The sequence below is a fragment of the Nelumbo lutea genome, chromosome 1, assembly GCF_056320005.1.
Source record: "Nelumbo lutea isolate HS-2025 chromosome 1, American lotus-T2T, whole genome shotgun sequence".
NCBI lineage: Eukaryota > Viridiplantae > Streptophyta > Magnoliopsida > Proteales > Nelumbonaceae > Nelumbo > Nelumbo lutea.
Genome location: NC_142684.1, coordinates 119,995,942 through 120,022,912, shown reverse-complemented (window position 1 = coordinate 120,022,912; position 26,971 = coordinate 119,995,942). Strand labels below are relative to the sequence as shown.

Here is a 26,971-nt window from a genome sequence, read left to right as displayed (position 1 = left end):
AGTCAAGCTTTTTTGAAACGTTTGGATCAAAATCTTTTCATTAGAACCATACTAAAATATCCCCACAAAAGACTTTTAAGTGAGTCCGAGACAACATTTTCCATCATAATTCTCAAAATTGGGTATTTTGAACTTCTCGGGCAACTTGGCATATGGGTACAAACATAGTTCCTCAAAGTTTGTGATTCTCAAATTATGCACTCCCTTCACTTGTCTCATTTTTTCTTTTAATCTCTCCATATCATCCTTTAGGGGGGTTTGGAATGGAGGGTGTGGTGTAGTGGACTTGGGGTCATCTTTGCTAAATAGGGTCGGAGGGGGCCGGGATATGACTGCTCCAGAAAGTTGAAAGTTGGTTGATATGGAGGTTGACAATAGGACTGTTATGTAAAGTTAAAGGCTGATTGGGGTGGGGGTTGATGTGACGAAGTAGTGAATGCGAAAGGAGGGGGTGTAAAGGTAGTATTAGGTGTGACAAATGTGGGAAATGAAGTACATGAGAAAGATGGGAAGGTGGTTGAGGTGTGAAAGCAGGGGAGGTTCCTGATATTGGTCATTGAGTACTTGGACTTGCTGAGGGGGGAGGAGGCAGTTCTGATTGGGTATGCTCTTCGTAGAAGGCCACGAACTGGGCTATTACATCCTCTAACTGCTCTTGAAGTTTGAGATACTCAATGTATGGAACTGAGGCTAGTATGTTTGAATTCACAGAAATAGCAAACCTATAGATGAGGAAGTGATTGCAGGATCATTCTTGACTGAGTCTTTCGCCATGGCTCGGGCAACCAATCGAGTTACTACGTGACGGGTTAAAGGTTTAAGATTCCCAATGGTGTTCTCTTGTCAACATAACTTAGTTAGCAACCCATTCCTTCTTTATTATGCTCTCATTCACTCATTTTCTCTCTTTTTAATTTTTATGATTTTTTGGAATTTTTTATTTTTATTTATTCCTTACACTTTTACCCCCTTTAGCCTTGATTTTTTTTTGTACTTCATTTTTATTTTTTATCATTTATTTTATTTCATTTTATTATTATTTCCTTGATATTTCCCTCTTCTTTGGATTTTTTCTTTTCCTTTCCTTGTTGTCCTTTTTTTTTTTTTAATTCCTCTTTTCAAATTTCTTCTTCTTTCAATTTCTTTTTCTTCATTTATTTTTTTATCATTTTTTGTTATTTTTATAACTTTCTCATGATTTTTTTACTATTTAATTTTTAGTTATATATTATATTTTTTTGGATATTTATTTATTGATTGACTTGATCTGGTTTTTAAATTTCTATATTTTTTACTTTTGGATTTATTATTTATTATTTTTATTTTTGATTGATTTGATTGTTTTTTTTTACTTTTTTATTTTTTGCTATAATTGTCTTTTCTTGTCTTTTAATTAATTAAGCAAAAGAAATATAGTTAATCTTTCCTATTCAAATGATTTGGTTTCTTTTTCTTCAATTTTCTTCTTTTCTTAATTTATTTAGATATTTATTATATATATATGTTATGAATTTGCTCTATAGTTTTTTTTTTGAATATTTGATTTTTTTACTTCGTTTATTATTTTATTATTTTATTATTTTTTAATATATTTGTGCTATGATTAAATTTTCTTTCTCTTTTTTTTCTCTTTCTTTTTTTTTTATTTTGTCAGTATTTCCATTTTTGTTTTGATTTTTCATATATCTGTATATTTTATTTATTTATTTTTCAATTATTATATCTATTTTTCTTTTTTTTTTGTGTACTTGTATCTTTTTTTTTATTTCATCAATGTTTTTGACTTTTTATTTGATTTTTAATTAATTTTAATTTTTTTGGGGAATTTTGATTATTTTACATATTTTATGTTTTATTTTTTCTTTATCATTTACATATTATTTGCTTTTTCTTGGTTTTGTTTATTATTTTTGACACTTTATTTTTGGACTTTTTAGGTTTTTTTTTTAATTTTCTACTATTATAATTTTTTACTTTTTCACCTTTTGTTTTCTTTACATTTTTAGATATTATTTTTTCCCTTTCATTTTTTATTTCTATTCCTTTTGTATTTTTGTATTTTTTTTGAATTTCTTATTGTATATATTTTTTTATTTTTCATATATTTGTAATAATTTTTTATATATTTTTTTATTTTCAATTTCTATACTATATTTTTTTGTGTTTATTAATTATTTTTGACACTTTACATTATTTTTGAATCTTTTAGAATTTATTTTTGTTTTATTTTGTTTATTGTTTTCTTCACATTTTTTTATATTTTTCTTTTTCTTCTTTAAAAACTCCCTTTTTGTTTTTCTCTCTTTAGATTTTTGGGTTTGTTATTATTATTTTTTCTGACCTGTTATTTGATTGTTAATTATTTTATATATATTTTTTACTTTTTCTTTTCTTTTTACTTTTTTATTTTACCTCTTTTTCTATATTTTCTATTTCTTTGATTAACTTTTTTTGGAGATTTGATTTTTTTTTTTAATTTTTCTTCTCTGGTGTGTGCATTTGTGCTTAACTAACCTCCCTATCACTTTTGCTTCAAAATTTTTTATAATTTTTATATTTTACCATTTATTATCCTCATCATCATCATTATTATTATTATTATTATTATTATTATTATTATTATTATTATTATTATTGAATTTATTCATTTTTATAGTTTATATGTATTTTATCTTATTGTTCTATTTCTATTTTATTTTTATTGGACTCTTGACATTTTTCTATTTTTTGTTTTGTTTATATATTTTTTATTTTGTTATTATTTTGATGTGGGACCCACAATGGGTATGCATTGGGTGGTTGATATCCTAAATGACTAGGCTAACACATGGAGTGTGAAGCATGAGGGGAGGATTGGCACCTAGACTCAAATGGCTCTAACAAGGTTGTTAGCCTTCAAACCTCCACCCATTGGACGAATGGGCTTTTTAGGTTGGTGGCTAGTTGAGAATCATTAGTTCGGCCAACAGGTACTTAGGTCCCGTGGCTTAGGCTTCTGACACTCTCCTAATAGAACATGAGATTCTAGAATCTAATGCAAGATGATGTGGAGTGTATATAAGCAGATAAAGAAATAGTAGAAATAAAGCAATGAAGAACTATCAGATAAACATCAAGAGGTAAGTAATTATTATTCTAGCAAAGAAACATGCAATATATACAAAAATGGTAATTAAGCCAAACGGGCCCCACCTATGTCCAAGAATTCCCTAGTGTAGTCTTCGGTTTGTGAGTGTTGGGAAACAACTCATTTAGGCTAGGAATGGAATTGTCACCCATCAAGTTAAGGAAATGGAGGTGATGAGAACTTCGAGAATGGTGTTAATAATTGTTTCGCATTATAGTGGATATAAAACCCGAGGCATTGCCTAAACCAATATGGATAAGAATCAAATGGGAGAGGAAAAGGGTTAGACACCCCTCTCTCGAGTCCAATAGGTGAGGCCCACATGTTATACTAAATAAAAATAAGCTAAGGCAATCAATTCAGTCACTAACTATGAACAATTAATAAACAATAAAGCTAAACAAAATTATGCATAAACCATTACAAGAAAACAATAATTTCATTTTATTTCTTTTTCCTTATTCAATTTTTATTATTTGTTTATGTTATTTTCTTATGAAAACCCATTTTTATCTTCACACTTTTTTCTAATTTTTCTAATTTCTAATTTTTTAGAATCTTTTAAAAATTTTCGATTTTTTTTATTTTTATATTATTTTTCATAAACGTATTTTTTCCTTATAGCTTCCCTCCCCTCACAAAGTAATTCTGATCTATCAACCTAAACAACCAGTTTTGCTGAACAGACCCGTTCTTACTGATCTTGATAATCACTTTTCCTTTTATTTATTTATTTTTAATTTTTTGCCTTTATTATTATTATTTACTATTTTTTTATTTTTTTTAATCTATTTTCTTTTCTGCAACCAGCGCACCCCTTTGTAGTCTAACCCTACAACATTACTCATCCCCCCGAGGATCAAACAAATACTCTGCATATTCAAATAACTAGAAGCACAGAGAAATTACAATCTAAACTAACCGACAGATCCAACATTAGAGAGATACCGGAAAGACAGGGCAGATAACAAATTAAGATTTTTCATTAGCATTAACCCCAGCTAGAACCTAATTTATCGGCAATGATTCAAGTTCCTAAATAGTTAGCAGATTTAGAGCAAACCCACAAAATGATCACAACGCAGGAAGAAAAATTGTAACGAAGTTGAGTGAGAATCCAGAGCTTACTGGAGCTGGTTCGGTGGAACGTTATCATCGGCTCCGTCGGCCTTCCTTCTCCTCCTATATTCTAAACAACAAAATCTAGAAATAATAATAGAAGAGAGAAATCAAATTATAAAGAAAAACTCGAGAGTCTACCTGAAGTATGTCGGCCTGAAACGAATCGACGGAACTGAGGGATTTCGCTTGACCTTCTAGCACAGATTGCTAGTCTTCAGATAATAACGACGAGGATGGCACCAGAGATTTGTGCCAAGAAAGCTCTTCGGATTCGAGTTCCACGGACGGTATAATATGTCCCAAAGATTGAAGATGAAGGCACTACTATCGATCTCTGTATTCGTTAAGGAGACGACGGTAGTGGCTAACCGGTCGTCGATGTGGGTTTTGCACAATGCCTAATCCAGTTGCTGCTAATGGGGGTCGGATCTGTTCAAAGGCGGACGAAAACAGGGTTGCGGCGATAGGTTGGGAGGAACGAATCTGGGAGAGGTAATGGTCTGAAATGATGGGGCTTTTGCCAGATTTGAGTGGAGATACGGGAGTTCCGCCGCCGCTAGTTCGATTTGCAGCGGCGGGTGGAAAGAAAGGGAGACAGAAAACGACGTAGAGGAGAAGAAGAAGAATAAGAGAGAGGGAAAGAGAAAAAAGAGAGAGAAAGAGATGGGAGAGAATGGCTGGGAGGGGTTGCCGCTGGTTCACCACCGCTTCGGTTTTGCTTCGAATCGGAATGAGTCAATGAACAGTGGATCTTGGTAGGGTGTCCATGAAAATCGAAAAACCGAAACTCAAAATGCGGTTAACTGAATCGATTGGTTCGGTTTCGCTTCAAAATTTTTGAAAAATCCAAGAATCGATTCCGTTTTTTATTAACTTATAAAAAATTGGCGATTAACCGGACTGGTTCAGAGCTTGGATAACTGTTGATGATGTCTGATTAGTCTTAGAGGTTTGTGATAGTAAGAATTTAGGTCAACATGATGATCCAAAATGGAATCTTGATTTGATGAAGGGACAAATGAGGGAATCTCGGGTTAAAACTTCATGAGAAAGTGTTTTGATGTATTCAAAGTAGTTTGATCGACTCAGATGTGTTAAGATCAAGGGAATATGGGTTTTGAGTGTTCAGGCTAACGAGAGGCATTGAAATAGAATCTTTGCTTGATGAAGGGGTAAACAAAGGAATCTTGAGCTCAAATTTTATGGATAGGTATTTTGAGAGGTCTTGAGTCTGATAGTGGTGTCTGATCTGAGGGTCAAAGTGTAGACAGGAGTTGATCTGGGCCACCGGATTGGTATCGAATGGGTTTAACAATCGATTTAGGGGGCTTTGGTGCTAAAAGTTGGGATTTTTGTATTTTTGGGTATTTCAAAGAAATTGGGAGGGTCTCATCAGGTGTTTAAGGTAAATTGGGGGTTTAAGCGATGAACCGAACAAAAATTGGGTATTGACAACATCAATACGTGACATATCAGATTGATATACATGACTAACAGAATACACCTGGAATCATAATATATCCTGTATTAATTATAATACGCCCCATATGGAACATATCATGTCAATGTTTTAATCCTTGATCATAATTAATTAATATTGCAACTCCGATGTCGGATTAAAGGAACACAAGTGGTGATTAGGTATTCAGAAGAAGAGTGAGAGCAATGAACATCATAGGTATGAATATTGAATGTGATTAGGCAAGAGACAACGATATGGACGCTCACAAGAGTTCTCTAGGCAATAAGTGGTGATTTTTTGAGATATGCAAGTGGGGGTGACTCCTGTAAGCGGGCGATGATGCTAAAGGGGATGAAGTGGACTTGACGATGAGACGAAAGTGAAGTGAAACTGTGTTGTAATTGGAGAGGCAATGTTGCGTACCGATGACGCTAAAATAACTGTTCTATAAATCCAATCGGTGGGCTTGTCGTTGACTTGCTAGTAAAATGGTACAAAATGCCATGGAACCCGTGTAATTCGACCTATGTAGGCTGCATGTGGAATGTGGCACCACCTAACACACAAATGAATGGCTTGATTCTCAGTTGTATTAGTTCATTCAGTCTATCAAAAGTACTACTACATTGAACTAACCCATGTCTTGAAGGTAATATACCAAGTGGGCATACGCCATTCGTTCTCTTTGTACCATATTGTTTAGCTCTAAATTAGTTAATGCTAATTGCTAACAGTAAAGCAACAATGGATTGACTTCCTTTGTCACATTTTATGGTTTTTGAGTTTGTTTTGTTCTCAATAGTTTTTTAACTAGTGCATCACCGAAACCACTTACCTATTTAGCCATTAATGACTCTGTGTGAACAGCTTGGTTATTCGACCATGTAAAGTAAGGGCCACTGGATTCAAGTTCCTTAAGGTTAAAGGTCTCAATGAAGTGAGACAGATATCTTGGGGGTAGTGTAATTGAGACCTTTGGCCCTCATAGTTCCTATGGTTTATAATGTCATTAAAGTCTCCAAATATAACCTAATTGGCCTCTTTGAGGAACATCATACTTTCTAGAGACAACCACGGTTCCTTCCTCTTTGATTTATTTGGATGACCATACACAAAACACAAGAACCAAGGCTGCTGAGTTTATTTATTTTGTACTTCACAAAAGATGAGCCTATCATTTTGATGCAAGATGCTTAAGCTTAACATACTTCCAGCAATAGAGTAAACCCCAAGATTTCCCTTGTGCTGGTTGATAGGAGAAGAGAGGGTAGCTCAACTTATTTTTCAGAGCTACACTTCTTAAATCATTTAATTTAGTTTTAGACAAGAATAGAATATCCAAGTTTTGGGTCCTACACAACCTTTTAAGGTATCTCCTTGTTTCAAGGTTATTACAGTGTCTGGCATTCCATCTCAGTAGTTTCATGCAGGTAAAAAATAACTTAGGGGGTGTTCTGTAATAAATTGGTGGGTGTGGATTGGTCCACACCACACCCTATGGTAGGGACTAATTCACACTACACCAGTCTATAGTTGTTCTGAATTATGGATAGATTGTGTGGATCAGACCAGTCCACACCCGCGGTAGCGTTATGTAGGTGTGTTGTGGACTGGTCCACACCACACTTTTTGATTCCATATATCTCATATACATTTTATGGGAGATCTACATAGTCGATCATAAATGTCTAATTTTTGCATTTTATGTGATAAATAAATTGAAAAAAAGGCATCGATATGTAGACAACAGTTGCATTTTTTAAATAATTAAAAATATTATTTTAAATATTAAAAATAAAAAATTAATATTTTAAATATTATTTTATTGATAAAAATAATTAAAAAATTAATATTTAAATAATGAAAAAAGAGTTGAGAAGGAGAACCGTCGGACTTGTGCTAGAATTAACATTAAAAATTATTATTTTATTGATAAAATATTAAAAATTATTAAAAGATCAAATAAAGTAAGAGTAATTGAACCAATCTAATGTAGGTGCGTTACACTGAAACCTTCCCACAAACTGTCCACACCATGGTGTGGACCATCCACGAGAAAATACTACGGATGATAAATTGGGGTGTGGCCTGTCCCTATTCACGCTATTTTTGTGGACGGGGACTGTCCATACATAGCAGAACGCTATATCTTACTATGGACAGGACCAAAACAGTCCCATCTGCGATATATATACGCTATCGAACACCACCTTAGTGACCAATGGAACAATTCGAGAAAACAAAGACAAACTTTGAGCATTGGATTTGTAAGTACTTGTGGACCAGGCTCTTCGTTGAACAATTGGTACCTTGTCACAAAGAAGAACTTTAGGCTAGATGTTGGTTAAATATAGAATTAAAAGAGTTGAAACAATTGTTGGCTAGACAGCAATAGCAGAGAGGTCTAAGAAGATTGGATAGACTAGAAGTCGATTGGTTGTTGATTGAAAGAGGAGAAATTATTCAGATAGATTGCCCAAATATTATGGGCAAAAGTTTCATTGCTCCCATGCATATTATAGGTTGGAATGACGAGTGATTACAGGCTAGAAATGCTAGTATGCTTGTATGCTTGCGAGAAACTTGTGATTATAGGCTCGAATGCCAAAAGAAGAGTAAATACATACTTCAATTGTTTGATATGAAACAAATGAATATAAATGATAAATACTTGTGATCAAGATTGTGGATTGATAAGGAGAAGTATCATGCTTACAGGGAATTGTTAGACAAATTGAGGGAAAAGCTATCGGTATGGAAAGCATCTATGCTATCCCAGGCAGGTCGAACAACAATGATCAAAGCGGTTGCACAAGCATCACTAGTGTAAACAATGTCATCTACGACTCTCTCCAAAAACATTATATCTCAGATGGAGAAAGTTCATGTTAGACTGTGTATGCCCTTAGCTCCAATCAAAATGATGTACATTATGACATTTATTGTAAATGAATAAATTACATATTTGATTCATGTTATTATGGTGTGTTTCTGTGTAATACCCTTAAACTGGACACATATGAGACTTGTGTTAGTTTAGAATCTTCATAGCCATTGGATAGATCTGGGGAGATTTATCCTGCCAAGGCTGACACTGATGTGCCGCCAAGTTGGTTGGGGTGGCTTGTCTCAGCTGTCAGGGTGAGACCTGAGGTACATGTAATGTGGGTTTTTTTGAAACCCTAAATCGGACCAGAATTCCAGTATTGCCCTTGACCTTGGAGATAGATGGGCAAAACTGGAATGTTACACTAGACCCTTAGGCTCAATTATGATACTGCATTGGGTGTCGGATTAGGCTGCCTTTGATATGTCAATCAGTGAGATCCTTAGAGGGGGTCAAAACCTGGCTATGTTGGGACAGTCCAAGAATTCATCTGAGTAGGTGATCATAGTGACAGGATCAGTCCCTTTGTCGGACAAAGTGAATAATCAGGGATGCACTCTCTCTAATGGAAACCAAAGTTGCCGACAGCCAATTTCAATCATTGAAATTTGTTTTTGCAAAATATATTTATTTATATATATTATGGTTTCAAAATGTTTGCAAAAGATTTTAATTCCCATGATCCATGTGAGTAGAGAGTGCAGCATTGTTCCTTGCAGTCGAGGGAGAGGTCCTCTCTTGTCGGGCAGTGTTTGATCATTATGGGCTAAGAGGTTAAGTGTAAGATCATTGAGGGTAATACCTGATGGGCTAATCTTGCATCTGCCCGCAGTCCTTGGGTTTTTATAAGGTGGCTTGACCCAGGGACCACTTAGTGTAAGTGTTAGGCCCACTAAGAGCCGATGGTGATGGGCTCAGGGGTTCACTATTTCCTACAGTGAATTCGGCCAGGCCTTGTAATAGAGGCTGGGCTGAACCCATGTGGTTGATGTGTAGATCAATGTTTGGGTCCCATGCGATACAAGGATACCCAACTGGCAATAGTTTGGAGGATATGTGAGCACATGGACTTAATGGGCCTAAAGCCCAATTCGAACTGGTACAATATGATTATTTAAAGAGGGGCGATTCTAGGATTTAGATCAGCAGATAGGATAAGGAGTTATCCCTATCCACTCATAAAGTCCAGATCCAAATAAAGATTTGGATTAGGAAACTCCTAATAAGATTAGGAGGGTTGATCTTTATCTGTAGATAAGATAAGGGTTTATCCTTATCTCTTAAAGAGAGTCCAGATCCAAATAAGATTTGGATTAGGAAACTCCTAATGGGATTAGGAGAAACTCTCTTTAAGGCTATAAATAGAGGAGGAGGGCAAACCCCAGATTATCCCTCAAAATTACAGATTCAAGAGAGAAGACAGCTCCAGTAAGACTAGCGTCATCTTCTGCCCTTGCCTCCCTCTATTACTTCCGCCATAGCCAGTTCGATCTCCACCTATAGGAGCGGTCAAGAAGCATTCTTGATATCAGTTTTTGGTGAAAAACTGATCCGAAATTGTGCTCACTCACCCTCCATCGAATTCTTGCTAAAGAACCACCTGCTGATTCTGCTCCACCCTACACCGTGTCATCTTTAGTGGGAACAGTCTTTGGCAATTTCCTTGGGCGTGAACACCTTCGTTGGGAGTTACTGTTATTCCATATCAGGTACATCCCTCTCCTATCTTTTGGTTTTAGATTTGGTATAGTTAGTGTTCAAGATTGATCATTGAAAATGTAGTTTTCTAAAATAGGGAATGTGATTCCCACATGGGAGAGAGAGAATTTTGAAATTTCGCCCAACCTACCTGCAGGGTTTGGCTATCCATATGAGGGATCTCTCATCCCTTCAGTTTAAAGGGATTTCTGGTGGAAAGGGAGCAACAAAAAGAAAGCTATACATACTCTTAGCTAGGAAAAGCTATGCCGAGCTAAGAAAGAGGGAGCCAGGTTTCAGAAGGTTATTTCAAATGAATCAATCCCTATTTGCAAAACAGGTTTGGCGGCTCCTAAATGAATCAAATGGATTATGGGTTTAAGTGGTAAAAGCAAAGTATCTAAGACATGGATCCATTTTTAATCAAATTCCAAAATCTAGACACTCTCCTTGGTGGAGGCAAATGGTTAAAACAACAAAGTTTTTAAAATTTGATTTCATATGGCAAATCAAAGATGAGAGTCATTTTTTTTTTATTTTAGCACCCTTGGGTTCCTTCTCTTTATGGGGGCTATCCATAAAGGATAGAGTCTGTCACTCACAACTCCACTATAACAAATGTAAAAGATTTGCTATGTTTGGATGGTTCTTAGGATGAACAACTATTACTTCAACTCTTCTCTACAAGCACAATTGTAGAAGTATTAAAAGTTAACCTACTTTTCACTTGGACCATGATCAGCTCTTATGGAGACATTCAAATTCACACGCACACACACACACACACACACATAGCCATCTTCCTCGCAACAATTTGTACAATGGCAACTCATTTGGAGCCAAAAAAAAGTCCTTTTTAGGTTCCAAATATTTCTGTGGAAGCTTTTTTGAGAAGCTGTTTGCACTAGAGATAAATTAAAGTTTATAAAGGAAGAGGAAAGATCCTTCATTATGTGCAACGAAGTTGCTAAAACAAATCATCATTTTTCTTATGCCCTTTTGCAAGGGCAGTTTGGGCTGGATTACAAGTGGGATTTAACATGCAAAGTTCCCCTGTAAACTCAGTGCACACATACATTCAAAACTGGTACAAAATCTTCCTTGTACCTTGTCAAAAGTGCAGAAGAATGCCTTTTACAAAGAGTTATGGTTGCACTTGGACTAATATGGGATGCAAGAAACAAGATGTTGCATGAAAATATCTCCTCAGATCCCATATCTATTCTGAATTCAATAGACAGTTTCCTTTGTATAGATCTCTCTTTCACAAGGAAAATGTAGAGTGTTTCACAAATAGAAGAACCCCAATACTGCTTGTACACTGATGGTTCATTCATGCCATTGTTGAATCGGGTAGATGGTTCATATGTTTTGATGCAATGGAATAACATGGTAGTAGCAGAAGGTTACAAATTCCAAGTAAGAAGTTGAATGGGAAGCACTTGTTTTAGGCCTTCAGGAATCAAAGAAAAGAAATATTAAAGTTAGGGTGGTATTTTGTGATGCTTCAACCATTGTAGACATCATAAATAGTATTACTAGTACATATAACTGGGCACAAAAGATGTATAGAGATGTAGTAGTGGACCTAAAAATCACTTTGCTAGATGTAAAATACATCATGTAGAGAGGCAGTCTAATCAAATAGCTCATGATTTGGCTACTAATGCTTGTAGGAGGGGAATAGAGCTACTTTATCAACTGCCCCTTAATGGGTTTATCTTATCTTCCTTTAAGCTGAAAATATAATATTTTTGTTTTTGTTTGGTTACAAAAAGAATAGTTTTTTTCCCACTAATAGTCTCTTAGTATTATGTGTGTCTCAATTTGAGTTTTGTTTATTCCAATCCATTGATTTTATTTTTATTTTATTTTTATTTTTTTGCATCTAGTGGGTTAATATTTTTTAATAGGAAAAAGGATAAACTGAAAGATGATCATCTAGTGATCATTATGTGCAAAAATTCTATTGGGGTCATGTCTGAGCTGGCCTAAAGAGACATGTGGCTGCCTAGTCATCGCCCGACCACGTTGGCTTAGCTCAACCATGTTGGCATAGCTCGGCCTCGTTGGCATAGCCCAATCGAGCTATGTTACTATCGTGGTCCCCCGCCTTATCCCTCCAGCCACGTTAGCTACATACAACGCAGATAAGCCCAACTACGGATAAGGGTGGGAAGACAATTCCATCGAGGAGTAGGACTCTACCCCAGTGGAGAAAACCAATCTAAACGATCAGTAGGGCGTTCCTCATATCGAGAGAACTGACATCATAGCTCCTCGCATTAGGAAGCCCCGTAGTCCTCAGCCATAGTGGACCCAGTGCAGTTCTGAGCTATGCAAGAGAAGGTCGATAGGATCTTTGAGTTCATGCAGGCATTGGGGTCCATCCCGCCGCCCAACCAGGCCATCCCCCCTCAAGCCCTGATGCACATGAAGGACGATCCTTGGACCGAGGACCCCAAAGTACGTTGGTCGGATGTGAGGGGAGTGCAGCCTGAGCGAGAGAGGCAGGACACGGCCCGAAGACCCGCCTTTACTACCCACTCTTGCGAGCAAGATCACCACAGCCAGGCATGCCAGTCAGCTCGGATCCCTGCCAAAGAGAGGCTTGGCAAGAGGAAACTGCCCTTCGTGGTTTCTGTGGCCGAGTCAAACTTAGTGAAGGACCACCCTGTGTGACCTAAGAAGGAGAATGCCACCCACACTGCGGCCCCGGATGATAGAGATGCCGAGATCAAAGAGTTCCAACAATGTTTAGAAGAACTAGAATGCACTCAGACCCATAAGAGCGTAACGCTCATCGTGGACCAGCCAGCACGGGCTGCGGTGCATACCATCAAGGAGCCACCCTTCACCCAAGACATCATGGACGAAGTGCCCCCTACTGGATGGCAAACCCACCAGTTTGACAAATACGATGGGAACACCGACCCTTTCGGCCATGTCACGGTACTCAAAGCTCAGATGATTTTGCATGACGCGTCGGAAGGGCTGGTTTGCAAAGCCTTTGTAGCCACCCTGCAAGGCCTAGCTTTGGTGTGGTACTCCTCCCTGCCACCACATTCCATAACGTCATGGGACTAGCTGGAGACCCAGTTTTTGGCGCAGTTCACCGCTAGCCAGAAGCATTGGAAACTTTAGCCAGCCTCATGCAAATCCGACAGAAGAAGGCGGAGTCCCTCAGAGATTACCTGGTGATGTTCAACAAGGAAGCACTCCAGGTCAGGGACTTGAACCAATCAGCCGCAGTTACAGCCATACAGCATGGGCTCTGCCCTTCCCCGTTCAACTTCTCCATCTCCAAAAATCCTCCTCAGAAGTATATCAACACCGAAGAGGCTCAGGTGCAGCTCAGAGACGAAGATGAGAAGCCCGACAAGAAGAGGAGAGATACTGACGAGTGGAAGTCTGAGAGGTTGGACATAGATCACAAGAGACAAGACCGTTGACCAGGCCATAGACCTCGGACCCCTCCACCGACCTATCGGAATTTCATGCCGCTCAATATTCTGCAGTCTGAAATTCTGATGCAAATCTATAACTGCAACTACGTCAAGTGGCCCGAGAAGATGAAGATGCAAAGTAACAAGAGGGACTGGACAAGTACTGCAAGTTCCACAAGGACCGGGGTTACAAGAAGAAATGTAGCACATCTATCACCTTCACCAACGAGGATCTCCGAGGGGTCCAGACACCGCACGATGATGCATTGGTTATCACACCGAGGTGGCTAACTTCGAGTTGCGGCGATCCTAGTTAACACAGGGAGCTCTACCGACATACTGTTCAAAGATGCATTCGAAAAGCTTGGCATCGACAGAGAGCAGCTCACGCTGATTAGCACACCCTTGATGGGATTCTCAAGAGGGTCCCTCCTGCCCACTGGGAGGATAACTCTTCCCCTCTTGATTGGAGATGGTGATGTCATTGCGATGACCATGGTTGACTTCATCGTGGTGCATTGCCCCTCCTCTTATAACGTGATCCTCGGAAGTCTGACCCTCAATGCTATATAGGCTGTAGTCTCGACATACCACCTCATCATGAAATTTCCAACCAAGTACGGTATAGGGGTGGCATGCGGAGACCAGAGAACAGTGCAGTACTGCTATCAGCTCTGCTGTCGATGACCACGTCCAACCACCGACACATTGATGGCAGAGGCCTATGACTTACGTGATGAGGTAAAGACACAGCGGGGCCAACCCATGGAAGACCTCGTCCAGCTTCTCCTCTCTGAAGAAGATTCCGAAAAGATAGTCCAAGTTAGCTCCCTACTAAACAGCCACCTCCAAGAAGAACTCATACAACTACTTAGGAACCACGTTGACATATTTGCTTGGTCGGTAGCAGACATTCCCAAGATCGACCCTGAAGTTATCACACATTGACTGAACGTTGACCCCCACTACCGACCTTTGAAGCAGAAAAAGAGGAACTTCACCACAGATCGGTGGCAAGTGATTGTCAACGAAGTCTAGAAACTGCTTGATGCCGACTTTATTTGGGAAGTCAAGTTCCCCGATTGGCTGGCCAATGTAGTAAAGGTGAAGAGGGCAAACGGAAAGTGGAGAATCTACATCGAGTTTGCCGACATAAGTAAGGCCTGCCCCAAACACAGCTTCCCCCTATCGAGGATCGACCAACTCGTCAATGCAATGGTGGGCCATGAGCTACTGAGCTTCATGGATGCCTTCTCAGGTTACAACCAAATCTGGATGCACCTGGATGACCAGGAGCAAATAGATTTTATCACTGATCGTGGCCTATATTGCTATAGTGTAATGCCCTTTGGCCTCAAGAACGCCGATGCCACTTATCAGTGGCTGGTGAATGAGGTATTCAAAGAACAACTCGGCTGAAATGTAGAGGCATATGTCGACGATATGCTCATGAAGAGAAAGAAGGTCAAGCATCACTTGGTCGACCTTCGTGAAGTCTTTGCCACCCTAAAAAAATACAAGATGAAACTAAATCCAACCAAGTGCGCTTTATCGGTGGAATTATCATGTTTAAGTATGTTAACCCCCGCCTCTCTCGTCTCCCACTCTATCTCTTATTTAATTCCCAAACTTCTATCCTTCCAGTAACTATAGACTGTGGTATGAATTCTAATCAGAACTCTAAAACTTGTTGATCAATTTATCAATTACTCATTTCTTTCTTGTTCTAGGAATATTCTGAGCCACCAATTCAAGATCCTGCAGAGCAAGATGGTTCCGACATATTTCTCGTTGGTTAGGGTCTGTTGTGCAATATCCGTGGCATCCTTATGGTACCTTGTGGTGATCATCGTCCTCTACGGAAAGGTATCAGCTTGGATCTAACCATTGAGGTAATTCATCAGTGATGATAGTGTGAATTCAATTCACCAGTCAACATTGTTTTTCTCATGAAATGATGGTCTGGATTGTTGAGAGCTTGGGCTCTGTCTCATCTGGATGAAGAAGATGATGAATAGTGCATTTTATTTTCAAGGGTAATTTTAACATTTTCAAAAGTCTTAAACCGCATATGAGGTCACATGATATACATAACTGACAGTCTATTAACAGAAGGCATTAGATTGTTGCATTTCGAGAGTTCGGATACTGAATTATTGCATTTCAAAGTTCAGATACCAAATTGTGACTCAAGCCAAAGTATAGGATACTAATCGGGAATTTTCTCTATAATTTAAGCAATGAGTACAACATGTTGACAATTGATATGTTAACAGTACAACATGTCAACATCCAGCCACACATCAATAACATCTCCAAATGAATGTAACAGGAACATTCCTGATGTGTGGCTGGATTCTGTGCTTTTTTTGTTTTTTGTTCTTTCTTTTTTGTTTTTGCTAGAAGTAGATCCCATTTTCAATTGATAATTTTATATGCATGTTACTTTTACAACACTTCATAAATTACGTGTAAGAGCTACACGCGCGTAGCATTAGCAATCCACCATAAATGTGACATCTTTGGTACCAAGAGGTGTAAGAGCTACACGTGCGTAGCATTAGTAATCCACCTTTTCCATTTTTGGTGTAAATTACACATAGCCACCTTGTATTTAGGGGGTGAAAACATTTTGCCTCCCAAAACTTTGTTTTGCTACAAAGACCCCCATGAAATCGTATGTTCTAGCGCTTTGTTCAAATACTTTGCCTTCTCGCCCAAGGTTCAAAGTATCGATATGCTAAAAGTTTTAGTCATATCGTATCAATACTTAGAAACAGCCGATAAATACTTTTTTTAGTTTTTTTTTCAAAGTTTAGTTTTTTGAGAAGCTTATAAGATATTTTTTATTATTAAAAAAAATTGGGAGTCCAAAACGCACGGACCATATCTTTTTCAAAAGATACGATACGATACTTTGAACCATTTTCTCACCCACTAAGGAATTGATAGTGAAAATAAGATTAATAAATTACTCATTTAAGATTCTATGGATTGACATCGACAAATATGATACCTTTCTATTGTCACAAGATTTTCTTTTGTGAGTGGGGAGCAAGTTAAACAAGAAAATAAAATACTGAGGTGAGAAGGTTTTAATCTATTATGGACATTTTAGGGAGCATTCTTTTTTTGGATTTTGAGAGGGGGAAAGTTGGTCAATGGGATTTTGGTTCTCATTGACCAAGAATCTCCTGTTCTTTTTTTAGATTAATGTGGGGATCATCAGGGAAAGTTTATTTTTTAGGTATACCCATCTCGTATGTGGGCAAATAACTTTCCCACTTGAGGGGAAAGTTTCCAACACTTGAATGGGACAAAAATGCCCCTCTTAATAATGAATTTTTATGGTTAAAATGGTAATTTCCTTTCTTTACTTAAGAAATAAAAGAACGTGGGTAAATACACTTACCTGGGTAAGTGTTTCCTAGGAAAAACTTACCTAGATAATTACTCGAATAAGTAACTTACCAAAAAGCGAACGGGCCTTAAAGAAAAATAAACTTTTTTATTTTTATTTTTGTGAATTTAAGCATTAAAGAATGATTTTTAACATTTAAGTTTGAAGTTTTTTTGGGTAAATTACAAAGACCCCCTGTACTTTGTTTTGCGACAAAGACCCCCCTGTACTATGACCGTGAGACAAAGACCCCCTTCCGTTAGCCTTCCGTCCAAAAAGGTCGTTACAATATTTTTAATCCCTATACTACTCTTATAAATACTGTTCATCTTCCCCAACCTTTCTTCAATTTCTCTCTCTCCCTCTCTCTACTCTCTCTTTCTCCCTCCCAATCTCTCTTTTCATCCTTGTTTGCCAATCGGTGGGGGTATCAGGACCTCAAGCTGCAACATACATCATAATATAACGATCAGTATCAACAGTTCATCACCATCTACAATGCACCTTTTCATCTTGTTTTCTATTAATAAAACCTCAACAAACCCTAATTTGTTTTTGTCTTTCTCTTATCACAGTGAGCCACATGGAAACCAAGAACAAGACCAAGATCACGACCAACTATCCGATGATCTATTTGTAATTAAGAATACAAGCTTTTTCTTACATACGATATGACAGCTTATAATTATATGATTTTTTCGTGGTTTGGTTGCTTGCTTATATGCTTCAGACTTTCTCTTTAAATCCCTATATTTAGAATAGGCTACATTGCGATTGCGAAATCAGAAGAAGTCACGTAAATTGTCCTTGTTCCCATGGTTCAAAGTATCAATACGATATGCTCGATACAGGGCGTATCGTATCATATCTTTTGAAAAAGATACGATCTGAAATGTCTGTTTCCAGGTGTTTTGGACCCCCAATTTTTTTTAATAATAAAAAATATCTTATAAGCTTCCCAAAAAACTAAACTTTGAAAAAAACTAAAAAAAAGTATGCATTGGCCGTTTTTAAGTATCGATACGATACAACCGAAACTCGTATCATATCGATACTTTGAACCTTGCTTGTTCCTTCTTTTTTATATCTTTTTGGTGATTGTATATGTCCAAAATATTATTCTCTGTTATTTATTTTTTTCTAAGCTTGTACATTGTCCAATCAGAAGAACGTTTCATTTCATTTCACAATCAATCCAATTTGATTGACAGACAATGATGAAAAGAGAGATCGGGGGAGAGAGAGAGGGAAAGAGAAAGAAATGTGAAGGAAGGCCGGGGAAGATAAACAGTATTTATAAGGGTAGTATGGAGATTAAAAAATATTGTAACGGCCTTTTTAGATGAAAGGCTAACAGAAGGTCTTTATCTCACGGTCATAGTACACGGGGGTCTTTGTCGCAAAAACAAAATATAGGGGGTCTTTATCACAGACCCATAGTACGGGGGGTCTTTATAATTTACCCTTCTTTTTTTGGGTGGGGGGTGGGGGTGGGCAACGATCCCCACCAATATTACTCCGCCCCTGAATGTCACTACCCCCCTTCAAGCTATATAGATCCTGTGTTCCCAAACCACGATATTCCCAGTTCCCGCGGGTTTGTCTGTTGGGCCGTAGTCTTTGTGGCCCAAGTAGTTTAGGCCTGCAAAACTCACCAAATGTCACTCTCGGTGCTTTCTATTCGAGATAATCTTGGCATGTGGCAAAATAAATTATCCCTTCTTCCGTGCATTACTGTATTTCTAATTTTTTTTTTTACCTTTGCAAAGCTACTGTGACTCAGGGAACAATTTCAATACAATGCGGACATTGTGATGTAGATTGTAGGGGGCAGAATCCAAAGGGTCGTCAATCCAATGGAAGGTCAGGATCAATCACATCATTACTCCATACAACTGAAATAGTGTTAGTTGTGCAGGAAAGGTTTTCCTAAATTTCCATTGGAGCTCTTCTTGCAATCCTCAATGATAAATATAGTCACCAAACAGTTTGTTTAGAGAATTGGATCTTCTACAACCATTTTACCAAAATAATATAGCGCTGTTCATCCTTATAATGCACAAACACATATTTCTGATGGGGGTATTTTTTATAATTCCCCAATGATAAAATTAGGCACCACGATTCAAAGTATTGATTGAGATGTATCAATTTTTGGGGTCATTGAAATGCTAAGTATTGAGACTAGGGATGTTCATCAAAAACTGAAAAGTTTAACTGAATTGATCAAATCAAACCAAAAAATCCGATTCATCAATTGATTTGGTTTGGAATATTGCAAAAAATAAGGGACCAGTTAGGTTTTGGTTAACCCAATATAATATCTATATCTATATATATATATATATATATATATATATATATATATAGATATATATATATATATGTATTATTTATGATATAATATATTATGTTATATATTTATTTACAATATATTATAAAAATAAAAAATTGAAAACCAAACCCATTAACTGATTGATTTGGTTCAACTTTGATTCAAAATATTACAAAATTTTTGTTCAATTAGGGTTTTTTTTTTTGAATTTACCAAGCTAGTGTAGAAAAACTTCTATTTTAGTTCATAATTACCAAATTAGTATTAGATCATGATTTCCGAATTTTTGTTCAATTAAGACTTTCTTTTTGAAGAGTCTTAGTAGTATTTTATTATGGAGTGTTTTCAATAATTAGGAAGCCTTTCTTGTAGGAGCCATAAGAGTGTATGCCTATATAAAGAGTAATTAGGGAAAGAATAAGACAGTTTTTAATATTGAAATTTCTCTTAATTATTCAGTAAAGAATTATTCTTTCTAATAATTCAACTTCTACTCTTCTCTTTGAAGATTTTCTGAATGTATTTTGTTTCCGTACTACGCCACAACTGATTAGGACTTTTAGTTGAAGGTTGCCTGATAAATAAAACCTGGCAAGAGCATATCTGGTCCTTTTGAACCTCCAAACATATAGCCACGTGGAAGATTTTTAGGTGATTCTAAAAATCCACTAGTAGACTTGTTCCCCTGCATAAAAAGTGGGTAAAGTTTAACATCTTGGAAAAAGAACAGTCTGGACTGTTTGAAGCTTAACATAGATGTGGGTAAAAGAGTAATTATGATCAATATTCTTTTAATTAAACAGAAATAAAGAATTATGTAAGTAACGTGTGATGCACATGAAACTTCCAAAAAGCCCAAACTGTTTTTTATTTTATTTCTTTAAATCCCAAACAGCCAAACTTTTCTGGTAAGAATGACTACCTCTTCTATGAAGCTTCTAATCGTTAATTCGAGGTTTTACTTTGAAGCCTTCTATTTAGTTAGCTTGAACCAATTGGCCTTGTATACTAGAAGTCACAACATGTTTTAGCGCTTTAATTTTGTTTCTGTCAGAAGAAATATAGTTTTAGCCCATTTAAGAGGGCTTTCACGTGTCAGCTGCTAGCTTTGATAGGTAGGCTCTATCTGATGACCCAAACAGCGTATATGCTTGGTGAAAATCTCCAAAGTTCAATATGACCATCTTACATCCAAATATATTCTTAAAAAAAAAAAGAAAAAAAAAGAAAGAAACGAAAGCCAAAAATATGACCTAAGTTGAAGGAATTTAAGGGGATGTTCAATAACATGGTTGGTTCTATTTCTAAAAATAAAACCATCAAACAAATTTAAAACAAAACAAACCATCTTTTCGAACACCTATATAGGTCCCATTTGGTTTCTCCAAATAGGGGTCTGGAGTTGGATAGAATTGGAATCCGGCCCATTCACATTTCTGGTGGAATGACATTTTTCCATTTTAGGGAATGGTCATTTCCTCCACCCCTATTTGAATCTTCGAATCCTATTTGGTTGAATTCTAATCAACCTTATTTGAATCTTCAGATCAGATTGGAACGGATAATAGGATTCAATTAGAAGTCGGATTGGACTCATATCACCCCCTATTCGATCTGAGAAGATCCGATCCAATATGTATTATATATTTATATATGTTAATTATTTATTTATGATTTTTTATATTATATTTTTATAAATTTGTTATATTATTTATTTTTTATAAAAAACATGTATATATATGATGAAAATGATTAAAAATACTTGTATTTGTTGTTTTACTTTATTTAAATTAGTATATTTTATTTTTCTTTTAATATTTTATTAATTTTTAAAGAAAACAAGTCAGATCAGATCAAATCCGATTTACTAATAGGATTCGAATTCAAATCGAATCCTATCAGATCCAATTGGATCTTTGGATTGGATCAGATCCAACATGAACGGTGTCTGATCGGATTCAAATTAGTTCAAATAAACCTGATTCAAATCTGATCCGATCCGTTTGCATCTCTAATGAAATCCCATTTCTGCTAATTCCAATTTCCATTCCAATTCTTATCTGAATCAGGGAATAGACCATTCTGATTCCTATTCTGAGATAAAGAATTTCAATTGCGATTCCAATTCCAATTCTAATTGCAAACCAAATAGACCCTTAGTAGATTCTTCAAACTTTAGCCCTCCCAAACAGATCCTTAAAAATTGACCCGAAAATCAATCAAAACCACCCACCTCCTCATCCATTAATTACTAGTACAACAACCCAGTCAAGAATAGTTTGAAAACATCGCTAAAAAGTAAACAGCACGGTTTAGGGGTTTAGCCATATTGCATTTGAAAGACGATCGAAGTAGATTTTCAGAAGCTCTCGTGTGTAGCGGGAAGGTGCCATGGTTGTAAGCGGTAGCCTGCCCATTCTTCTAGCAAATAAGGGGTTTGTCTGGATCGAATGGGTCATCAGTTCAACCGCTTGGGTTGAATGGATTTTAATCAAATCAATGATATTTGACCAAACCCCAAATTTTAGGAAAACTGGACCCGAAAATGTGAAAGATAACAGTTGGAACGGTTTGATCGTCCGATTTAACGTTGGATTGAAAACACTGTTAGGATCCAAACTATTATAGTATTATTAATCATTTTGGGCGTTGGGCCTGACTTGGAGAATTATAGCCCCAAACACGAAATTCCTTTGTCAATTTGAAGACTCATCACATTTCATGTCGTTACCTTACCTGCTTGACAACCCAACTACTAGTAGATTTAACAAGTGGGGAGATTTAAAATCATGGTTTTTAAAAACGACCTAAATACTGAACTGATCAGGGTCCGGTTATCGGGTTGAACAGTTCGATCATTCGAATTAAATGATCGGTTCATTCTGATAAAAAAATTAAAAAAATAAAAAAATAGTTAAAACTGTTCAAACAATTAACCACCTGGGTCAGCGATTTACTAATCAAAATCAATTGTTTTGGATAAATTTCTAGTTTTGGAGAAAACTGAAATTGGTTACCTGACTGATTCCCGATTTTTCCAGTCTGACCGTCCGATCCAGTCCAATTTTAAAAACCATGCTTAAAATACAAGATTTAACCAAGAACTCAGCGCAGTATTGATTCTTATAACTAAATTTCATCATATTCCTCTCTTTCCCACCCAACTGTTCCTTGAAAGAATTTTTGAACGATCGTAATTTGATCGTTTATCATGATTCACATAATCACATGACAATAAGTAAAAGAATTTTGGGAGTGGGGATGTGTGGGTCACTGAGCAAGAAGAAGATGTGTCACATAATGAGGGTTGGTGCACCTAATTCTCTATTTCTATTGGGATTTCTTAAACAGTCGTTTACCTTCCTCGCTTTTTTTAAAATCCTACTACTTGCTTTTAATTAAGTCACTAGTTTTTGTAGATCCAACTGCCATCCACATCGCTGGTGTCATTTCTTGACTCCGACTTGCCAACCTACTCGATATTTTCTTTTTTCCCCTCAGTTTGGGGGTTGTTTCAACTTTAAATTGGGCTTTGGCTGAGTTCCTATTTCCTATCTGACTCATCATACAGCGGCCAGACCCTTCGCAATCACTTCATTTGAGAAGGTAGCTTAGAGAGAGAAGAATAAAACTAGGATATGATATGTTACCTAGCCAGATTTTTCGGGTCCAGGGTAGGCTAACCCGGTTTAAGGTTCGTTGGGATAGGGATTGAGATTGTGTGCTCATGGCCCCAACCCAGATACCTGACTAAAGAAACAGACACACCCGGTAAACCCTCAGCTGGAGTTTCCCAACCATTTGATATATATCAATGGAAATATTAATTACTCAATGAATGATCTACCAAGTCTTGTGCCACCATCAAAAGAATTTTCTAATGTTTGGAACAACAATGTGCAATTATGGATACAAGTAATGAGGTGGAGTGTCCTCGGTCTATTCTCTTCAACTCTCTGTAATCTGTATTCACTATTCACACATAATTTAAATGTCTCTATGCATCTGATCAATGTAAATATATAAAAAAAAAGGAGAGAGAGAGAGAGAGGGAATTAATAGAACCAATTAAACCAAGTGTTATTGATTAATTATATAAGAGCATGTGCCGTCTGGGATCCGAAATGTTGATCCTCCAATGCCCATCTGGTAAGTCCATCTTTCCAGCCATCTTACTATCCCAGTCCAATTCAATCTTTCGCTGCGGCGTGAGCCTGCAAAAGTGCTGCAAGCTCTCGTCCATGGCGTCATGGATCTTCCACCACCTGGCGTGCGCAATATCGCTGGCGTAGACTCGCTGGTCACCGATGTTCCAGTTGCAATCGTAGTCCCTATAACAGTGCCAGGGCTTTAGCCCAAGGAAATGAATGGCATAGACCTTGGGGGGGTCTGCGCCAAATAGTTGGTTCTTCATGCTTGCCTCGGCCGTTGTATTAGCCCAGAAATTCTTCAGGAAATTTACTCTTCTTGGCAACCGATGCCACCACACAAACACCTCGTTAAGGAAACCCTGGTCACCTCCATTGTAGGACACTATCTCATTTCGTTGCTCCATCAACAGTCGAAAGGTGCACTTGGACGGCTCAATGGCCATGATTCCGGAATTGAAGATAGACCCATCGTTGCCCGTCGCAGACATCTCCGGGAAATGGAACACTAGGTCCAGGTTACGTAGCACCACAATGTCTGAGTCGATGAAGATGATCTTGTCATAATCCGTGAGCTGCCATAGTCGAAACTTACTATAGTTGTACTCGTTGTACGAGTTCTTCTCAGCTCTTGGGTTTCGAATTCGCTTGATCAACCGGATCTTCCATCCAGCTGCTTCAAGGGCGTCTCTCATAGGTTGGGAAATGGACTTGTCCAGCAATATGACAAGGTCGCGCTTGGTGCCTGTTCGGATGATACTCTGTGCAAGGGTTATGGCACCACACACATAGGCTTCAGAGGAGTGGAGAACAGTCACATATGCTTCTCTTTTCACACTCGCATTGGTCTTCGTTGTGATCTCAGAGACATTGTATACCTCATTAACATTTACGCCTGTGCAATAAGAAGTCATATTATATTTTAGATTTAAATCCTGAAAATATAAAAGCGCCTGTAGCTCAGTGGATAGAGCGTCTGTTTCCTAAGCAGAATGTCGTAGGTTCAATCCCTATCTGGCGCGTTTTTTTTATTTGTTTGTCTAAATTCTTGATCTTTTGCTGGTAGTTTAATATTTCGTATTTGATTTGATAGATAGTGTAGAGATAATACCTTCTCCCCATAAGGGCAAAGCCAATTTACAGGAACCAACAGGCATGGAGACCTTCTGTTCAAGCCTCCCCATCTCCGGCTCGTACCACCACCACTCACCCTCCTGCTTCACCAGATCATCGCATCGAAACAGCTCCATCATCGGCCTACATGAGCTCAAGAATACCACTTTCGTTCGCATTCCGCCATCTCTCTTACCTTTCTTTACAGCTAAGTTAGCTGCTATTAGATGAACCTGAAGACGGAAAACATCTCTGGCCCAACCTTGCTCCGGGTACCGGCACGGCAATTTGGCAACCACCATGTCCATCTCAGCAAAAGCCATGAAATCCGGCATGGGTATCTCCGGACACGATGGACCATCGTTATCTTCCTCTTCGTCAATCCACTCCGGGAACAAATCCTTCCACTCAAAGTACCGAGACACCCGTTCGAAGCTGATGGGCGTAGTCTTCCCAATGAATTCCCAGTCACTTGTATCCTCGTCTTCCATATTCACCAATCCAATCTTCATCCCTCTCCCTAGTTCACTGAAGAAACTAGGCCTCTGTCTTCTCACCAGCTTCATCTTCTGCTGCAAAATGGTCTCCTCTAAGACTGCCTTCATCTTGACAGCCTCATCATCCTACAAAGAAACAAGTGAATATCGATCACTAATGGATATATTTCAATGTTTATACATAAGAATTAATAAAAAAGTGTGTGTATCTCTCTCTGTCTCTCTTCATCTAGCTAGACTCCCAAAGCTACTCACCTTACCTTCTTGTGATGGCACTCGCGCAAGGAGCATCCAGCCACCAATGCCGGACTCTCATGATAGCCTGAAGGAGATGGCCTGAGAAGAAGGGTGACATAAATGAGCAAGAAGATAGCAAGGAAAACCAGGTTGATTCTTATGACTAAAGCTTTTAAAGAAGCGGCCTTCATCATCTTGAAGATCACAAGTTCTTCAATTAAACGCCTTAGCAAGCTGCCAGTGCCCCTACAAGGAGCTATATATATAAATCTACGTGTAAATTAAGCTTCTCCTTTGGAAAAACGACAACTTATTTCTTAATTATTATTTTAAATGATATTTAGGAGGGGTTTGGTCGTAGTGGTTGGATGATTTGAGAAATAGATTATTATTTATTATTATTATTATTATGGCTAACATACAAGTAATTAAACCAGTTGCAGATATACAAGTGTCCTTCACTTTTTTTGATTCATCATTTCCCTTCCTTCAAGACAAAAGGGTCATAAAGCATGTAAATTGCCATGTTTTTTGTGTTATTTACAATGCCGTGTGATATACCGATACACCCTGTGTTTGCGATTGAATTACAAGATTGCCACCCATGTGCTATTTTATTAATAAAAGTGTAATTGCCAACCATCTCCGCCATTGGCCGTTCCTGTAGGTATGGAATGATAAACCCTCTTAACATCTTTTTCTGCTTACCTTATTTTATTGTTCAGTTGCTTTTGTTTTAATATTGCTTTGGCTGCACTTATTTCAACATAAATTAATAGATGTAAATAAGTTTTTCAAATCTGAAATATTTTATCTATTATTCCCACCCATTTTGTAGTAAAAGTTTTGTTTACTGCTCCTCATATGTAGATTTGTTCAAAGGCCGGGGATTCAGGTTCAGATTTATACTGTTTTGAACTTGGGCTTTGGGTCGATTCAATTCAAATTTGACAAAAAAAGCTAAAGCCCAAATGACCCATAAACAGGTCTATTCATGTCTATTTTGTTAAAACTAAATGGTAAAGGAAAAAAGATTTTAATTTTTATATATTGTAAAGGGAGCAAAGCAACATATAACTCAAATATTTATTTTAGCTAAGAACTTCCCCCCTCCCCCACCCCCCACCCCCCACCTTCATTTTTACATTTGAAACAAGCGAATATTAATAATTTGCATGCCGCTCCTACCAACATCTTATATATTAAAGAAAAAAAAAGTCAAAAACATATTGTTTGGAGAAAGCATAAAATATTTTCAAAAGAATCTCACTGACAGTAAGTATAGTAATAATGTAGAACATAGGAGCTAGGTGGCATATAGTACTGTTGTAGTTTTAGAGACAAACAAGGGGTAAAGTAGTAATTTTCGGTCTTGCTTGGAAACAGAGGGGATTTACGCGAGGAATCTCAAGCAGGCCCTCCAACAACTAGTTGGTTGCCCCGTCCATTTCCTTCTCCATTGGACGTCCCTGTTATCTGTTAGAAAACTCTTATAAATT

At 37.4% G+C, this 26,971-nt stretch overlaps 1 protein-coding gene, 1 long non-coding RNA gene and 1 other non-coding gene across 4 annotated transcripts; 1 reads left to right on the top strand and 2 right to left on the bottom strand.

Annotated features, from left to right (window-relative positions):
- Positions 1 to 4,092: 4,092 nt before the first annotated feature.
- LOC148877135 (uncharacterized) lies at positions 4,093 to 5,093 on the bottom strand. Its single transcript, XR_016094849.1, has 2 exons — positions 4,388 to 5,093; positions 4,093 to 4,316 (listed from the first exon to the last, which is right to left on the bottom strand). It is a non-coding gene; the product is annotated as an uncharacterized LOC148877135 (long non-coding RNA).
- Positions 5,094 to 23,304: 18,211 nt separating this feature from the next.
- Positions 23,305 to 25,708, bottom strand: LOC148877133 (UDP-glucuronate:xylan alpha-glucuronosyltransferase 2-like). Of its 2 annotated transcripts, none has more exons than XM_088948771.1 (3): positions 25,491 to 25,708; positions 24,737 to 25,361; positions 23,305 to 24,520 (listed from the first exon to the last, which is right to left on the bottom strand). In XM_088948771.1, the coding sequence occupies exons 1-3, from the start codon at positions 25,524 to 25,526 to the stop codon at positions 23,565 to 23,567; spliced, it is 1,617 nt and encodes a 538-aa protein (XP_088804897.1). In that variant the 5' UTR covers positions 25,527 to 25,708; the 3' UTR covers positions 23,305 to 23,564. The 2 variants fall into 2 exon arrangements, with proteins under 2 accessions (XP_088804897.1, XP_088804890.1); XM_088948764.1 differs by having other exon boundaries at positions 25,496 to 25,697.
- On the top strand, positions 24,575 to 24,647 carry TRNAR-CCU (transfer RNA arginine (anticodon CCU)). The gene has a single exon. It is a non-coding gene; the product is annotated as a tRNA-Arg (tRNA).
- Positions 25,709 to 26,971: the final 1,263 nt, after the last annotated feature.

Bases quoted from the DNA above. Each gene is read 5' to 3' on its own strand.
- LOC148877133 (XM_088948764.1), bottom strand. From the start codon at position 25,666: ATGATGAAGGCCGCTTCTTTAAAAGCTTTAGTCATAAGAATCAACCTG. The intron at 25,362-25,495 runs GTAAGGTGAGTA...GTTTCTTTGTAG, and splicing joins GCGAGTGCCATCACAAGAAG to GATGATGAGGCTGTCAAGAT. The intron at 24,521-24,736 runs GTATTATCTCTA...CTTATTGCACAG, and splicing joins TTTGCCCTTATGGGGAGAAG to GCGTAAATGTTAATGAGGTA.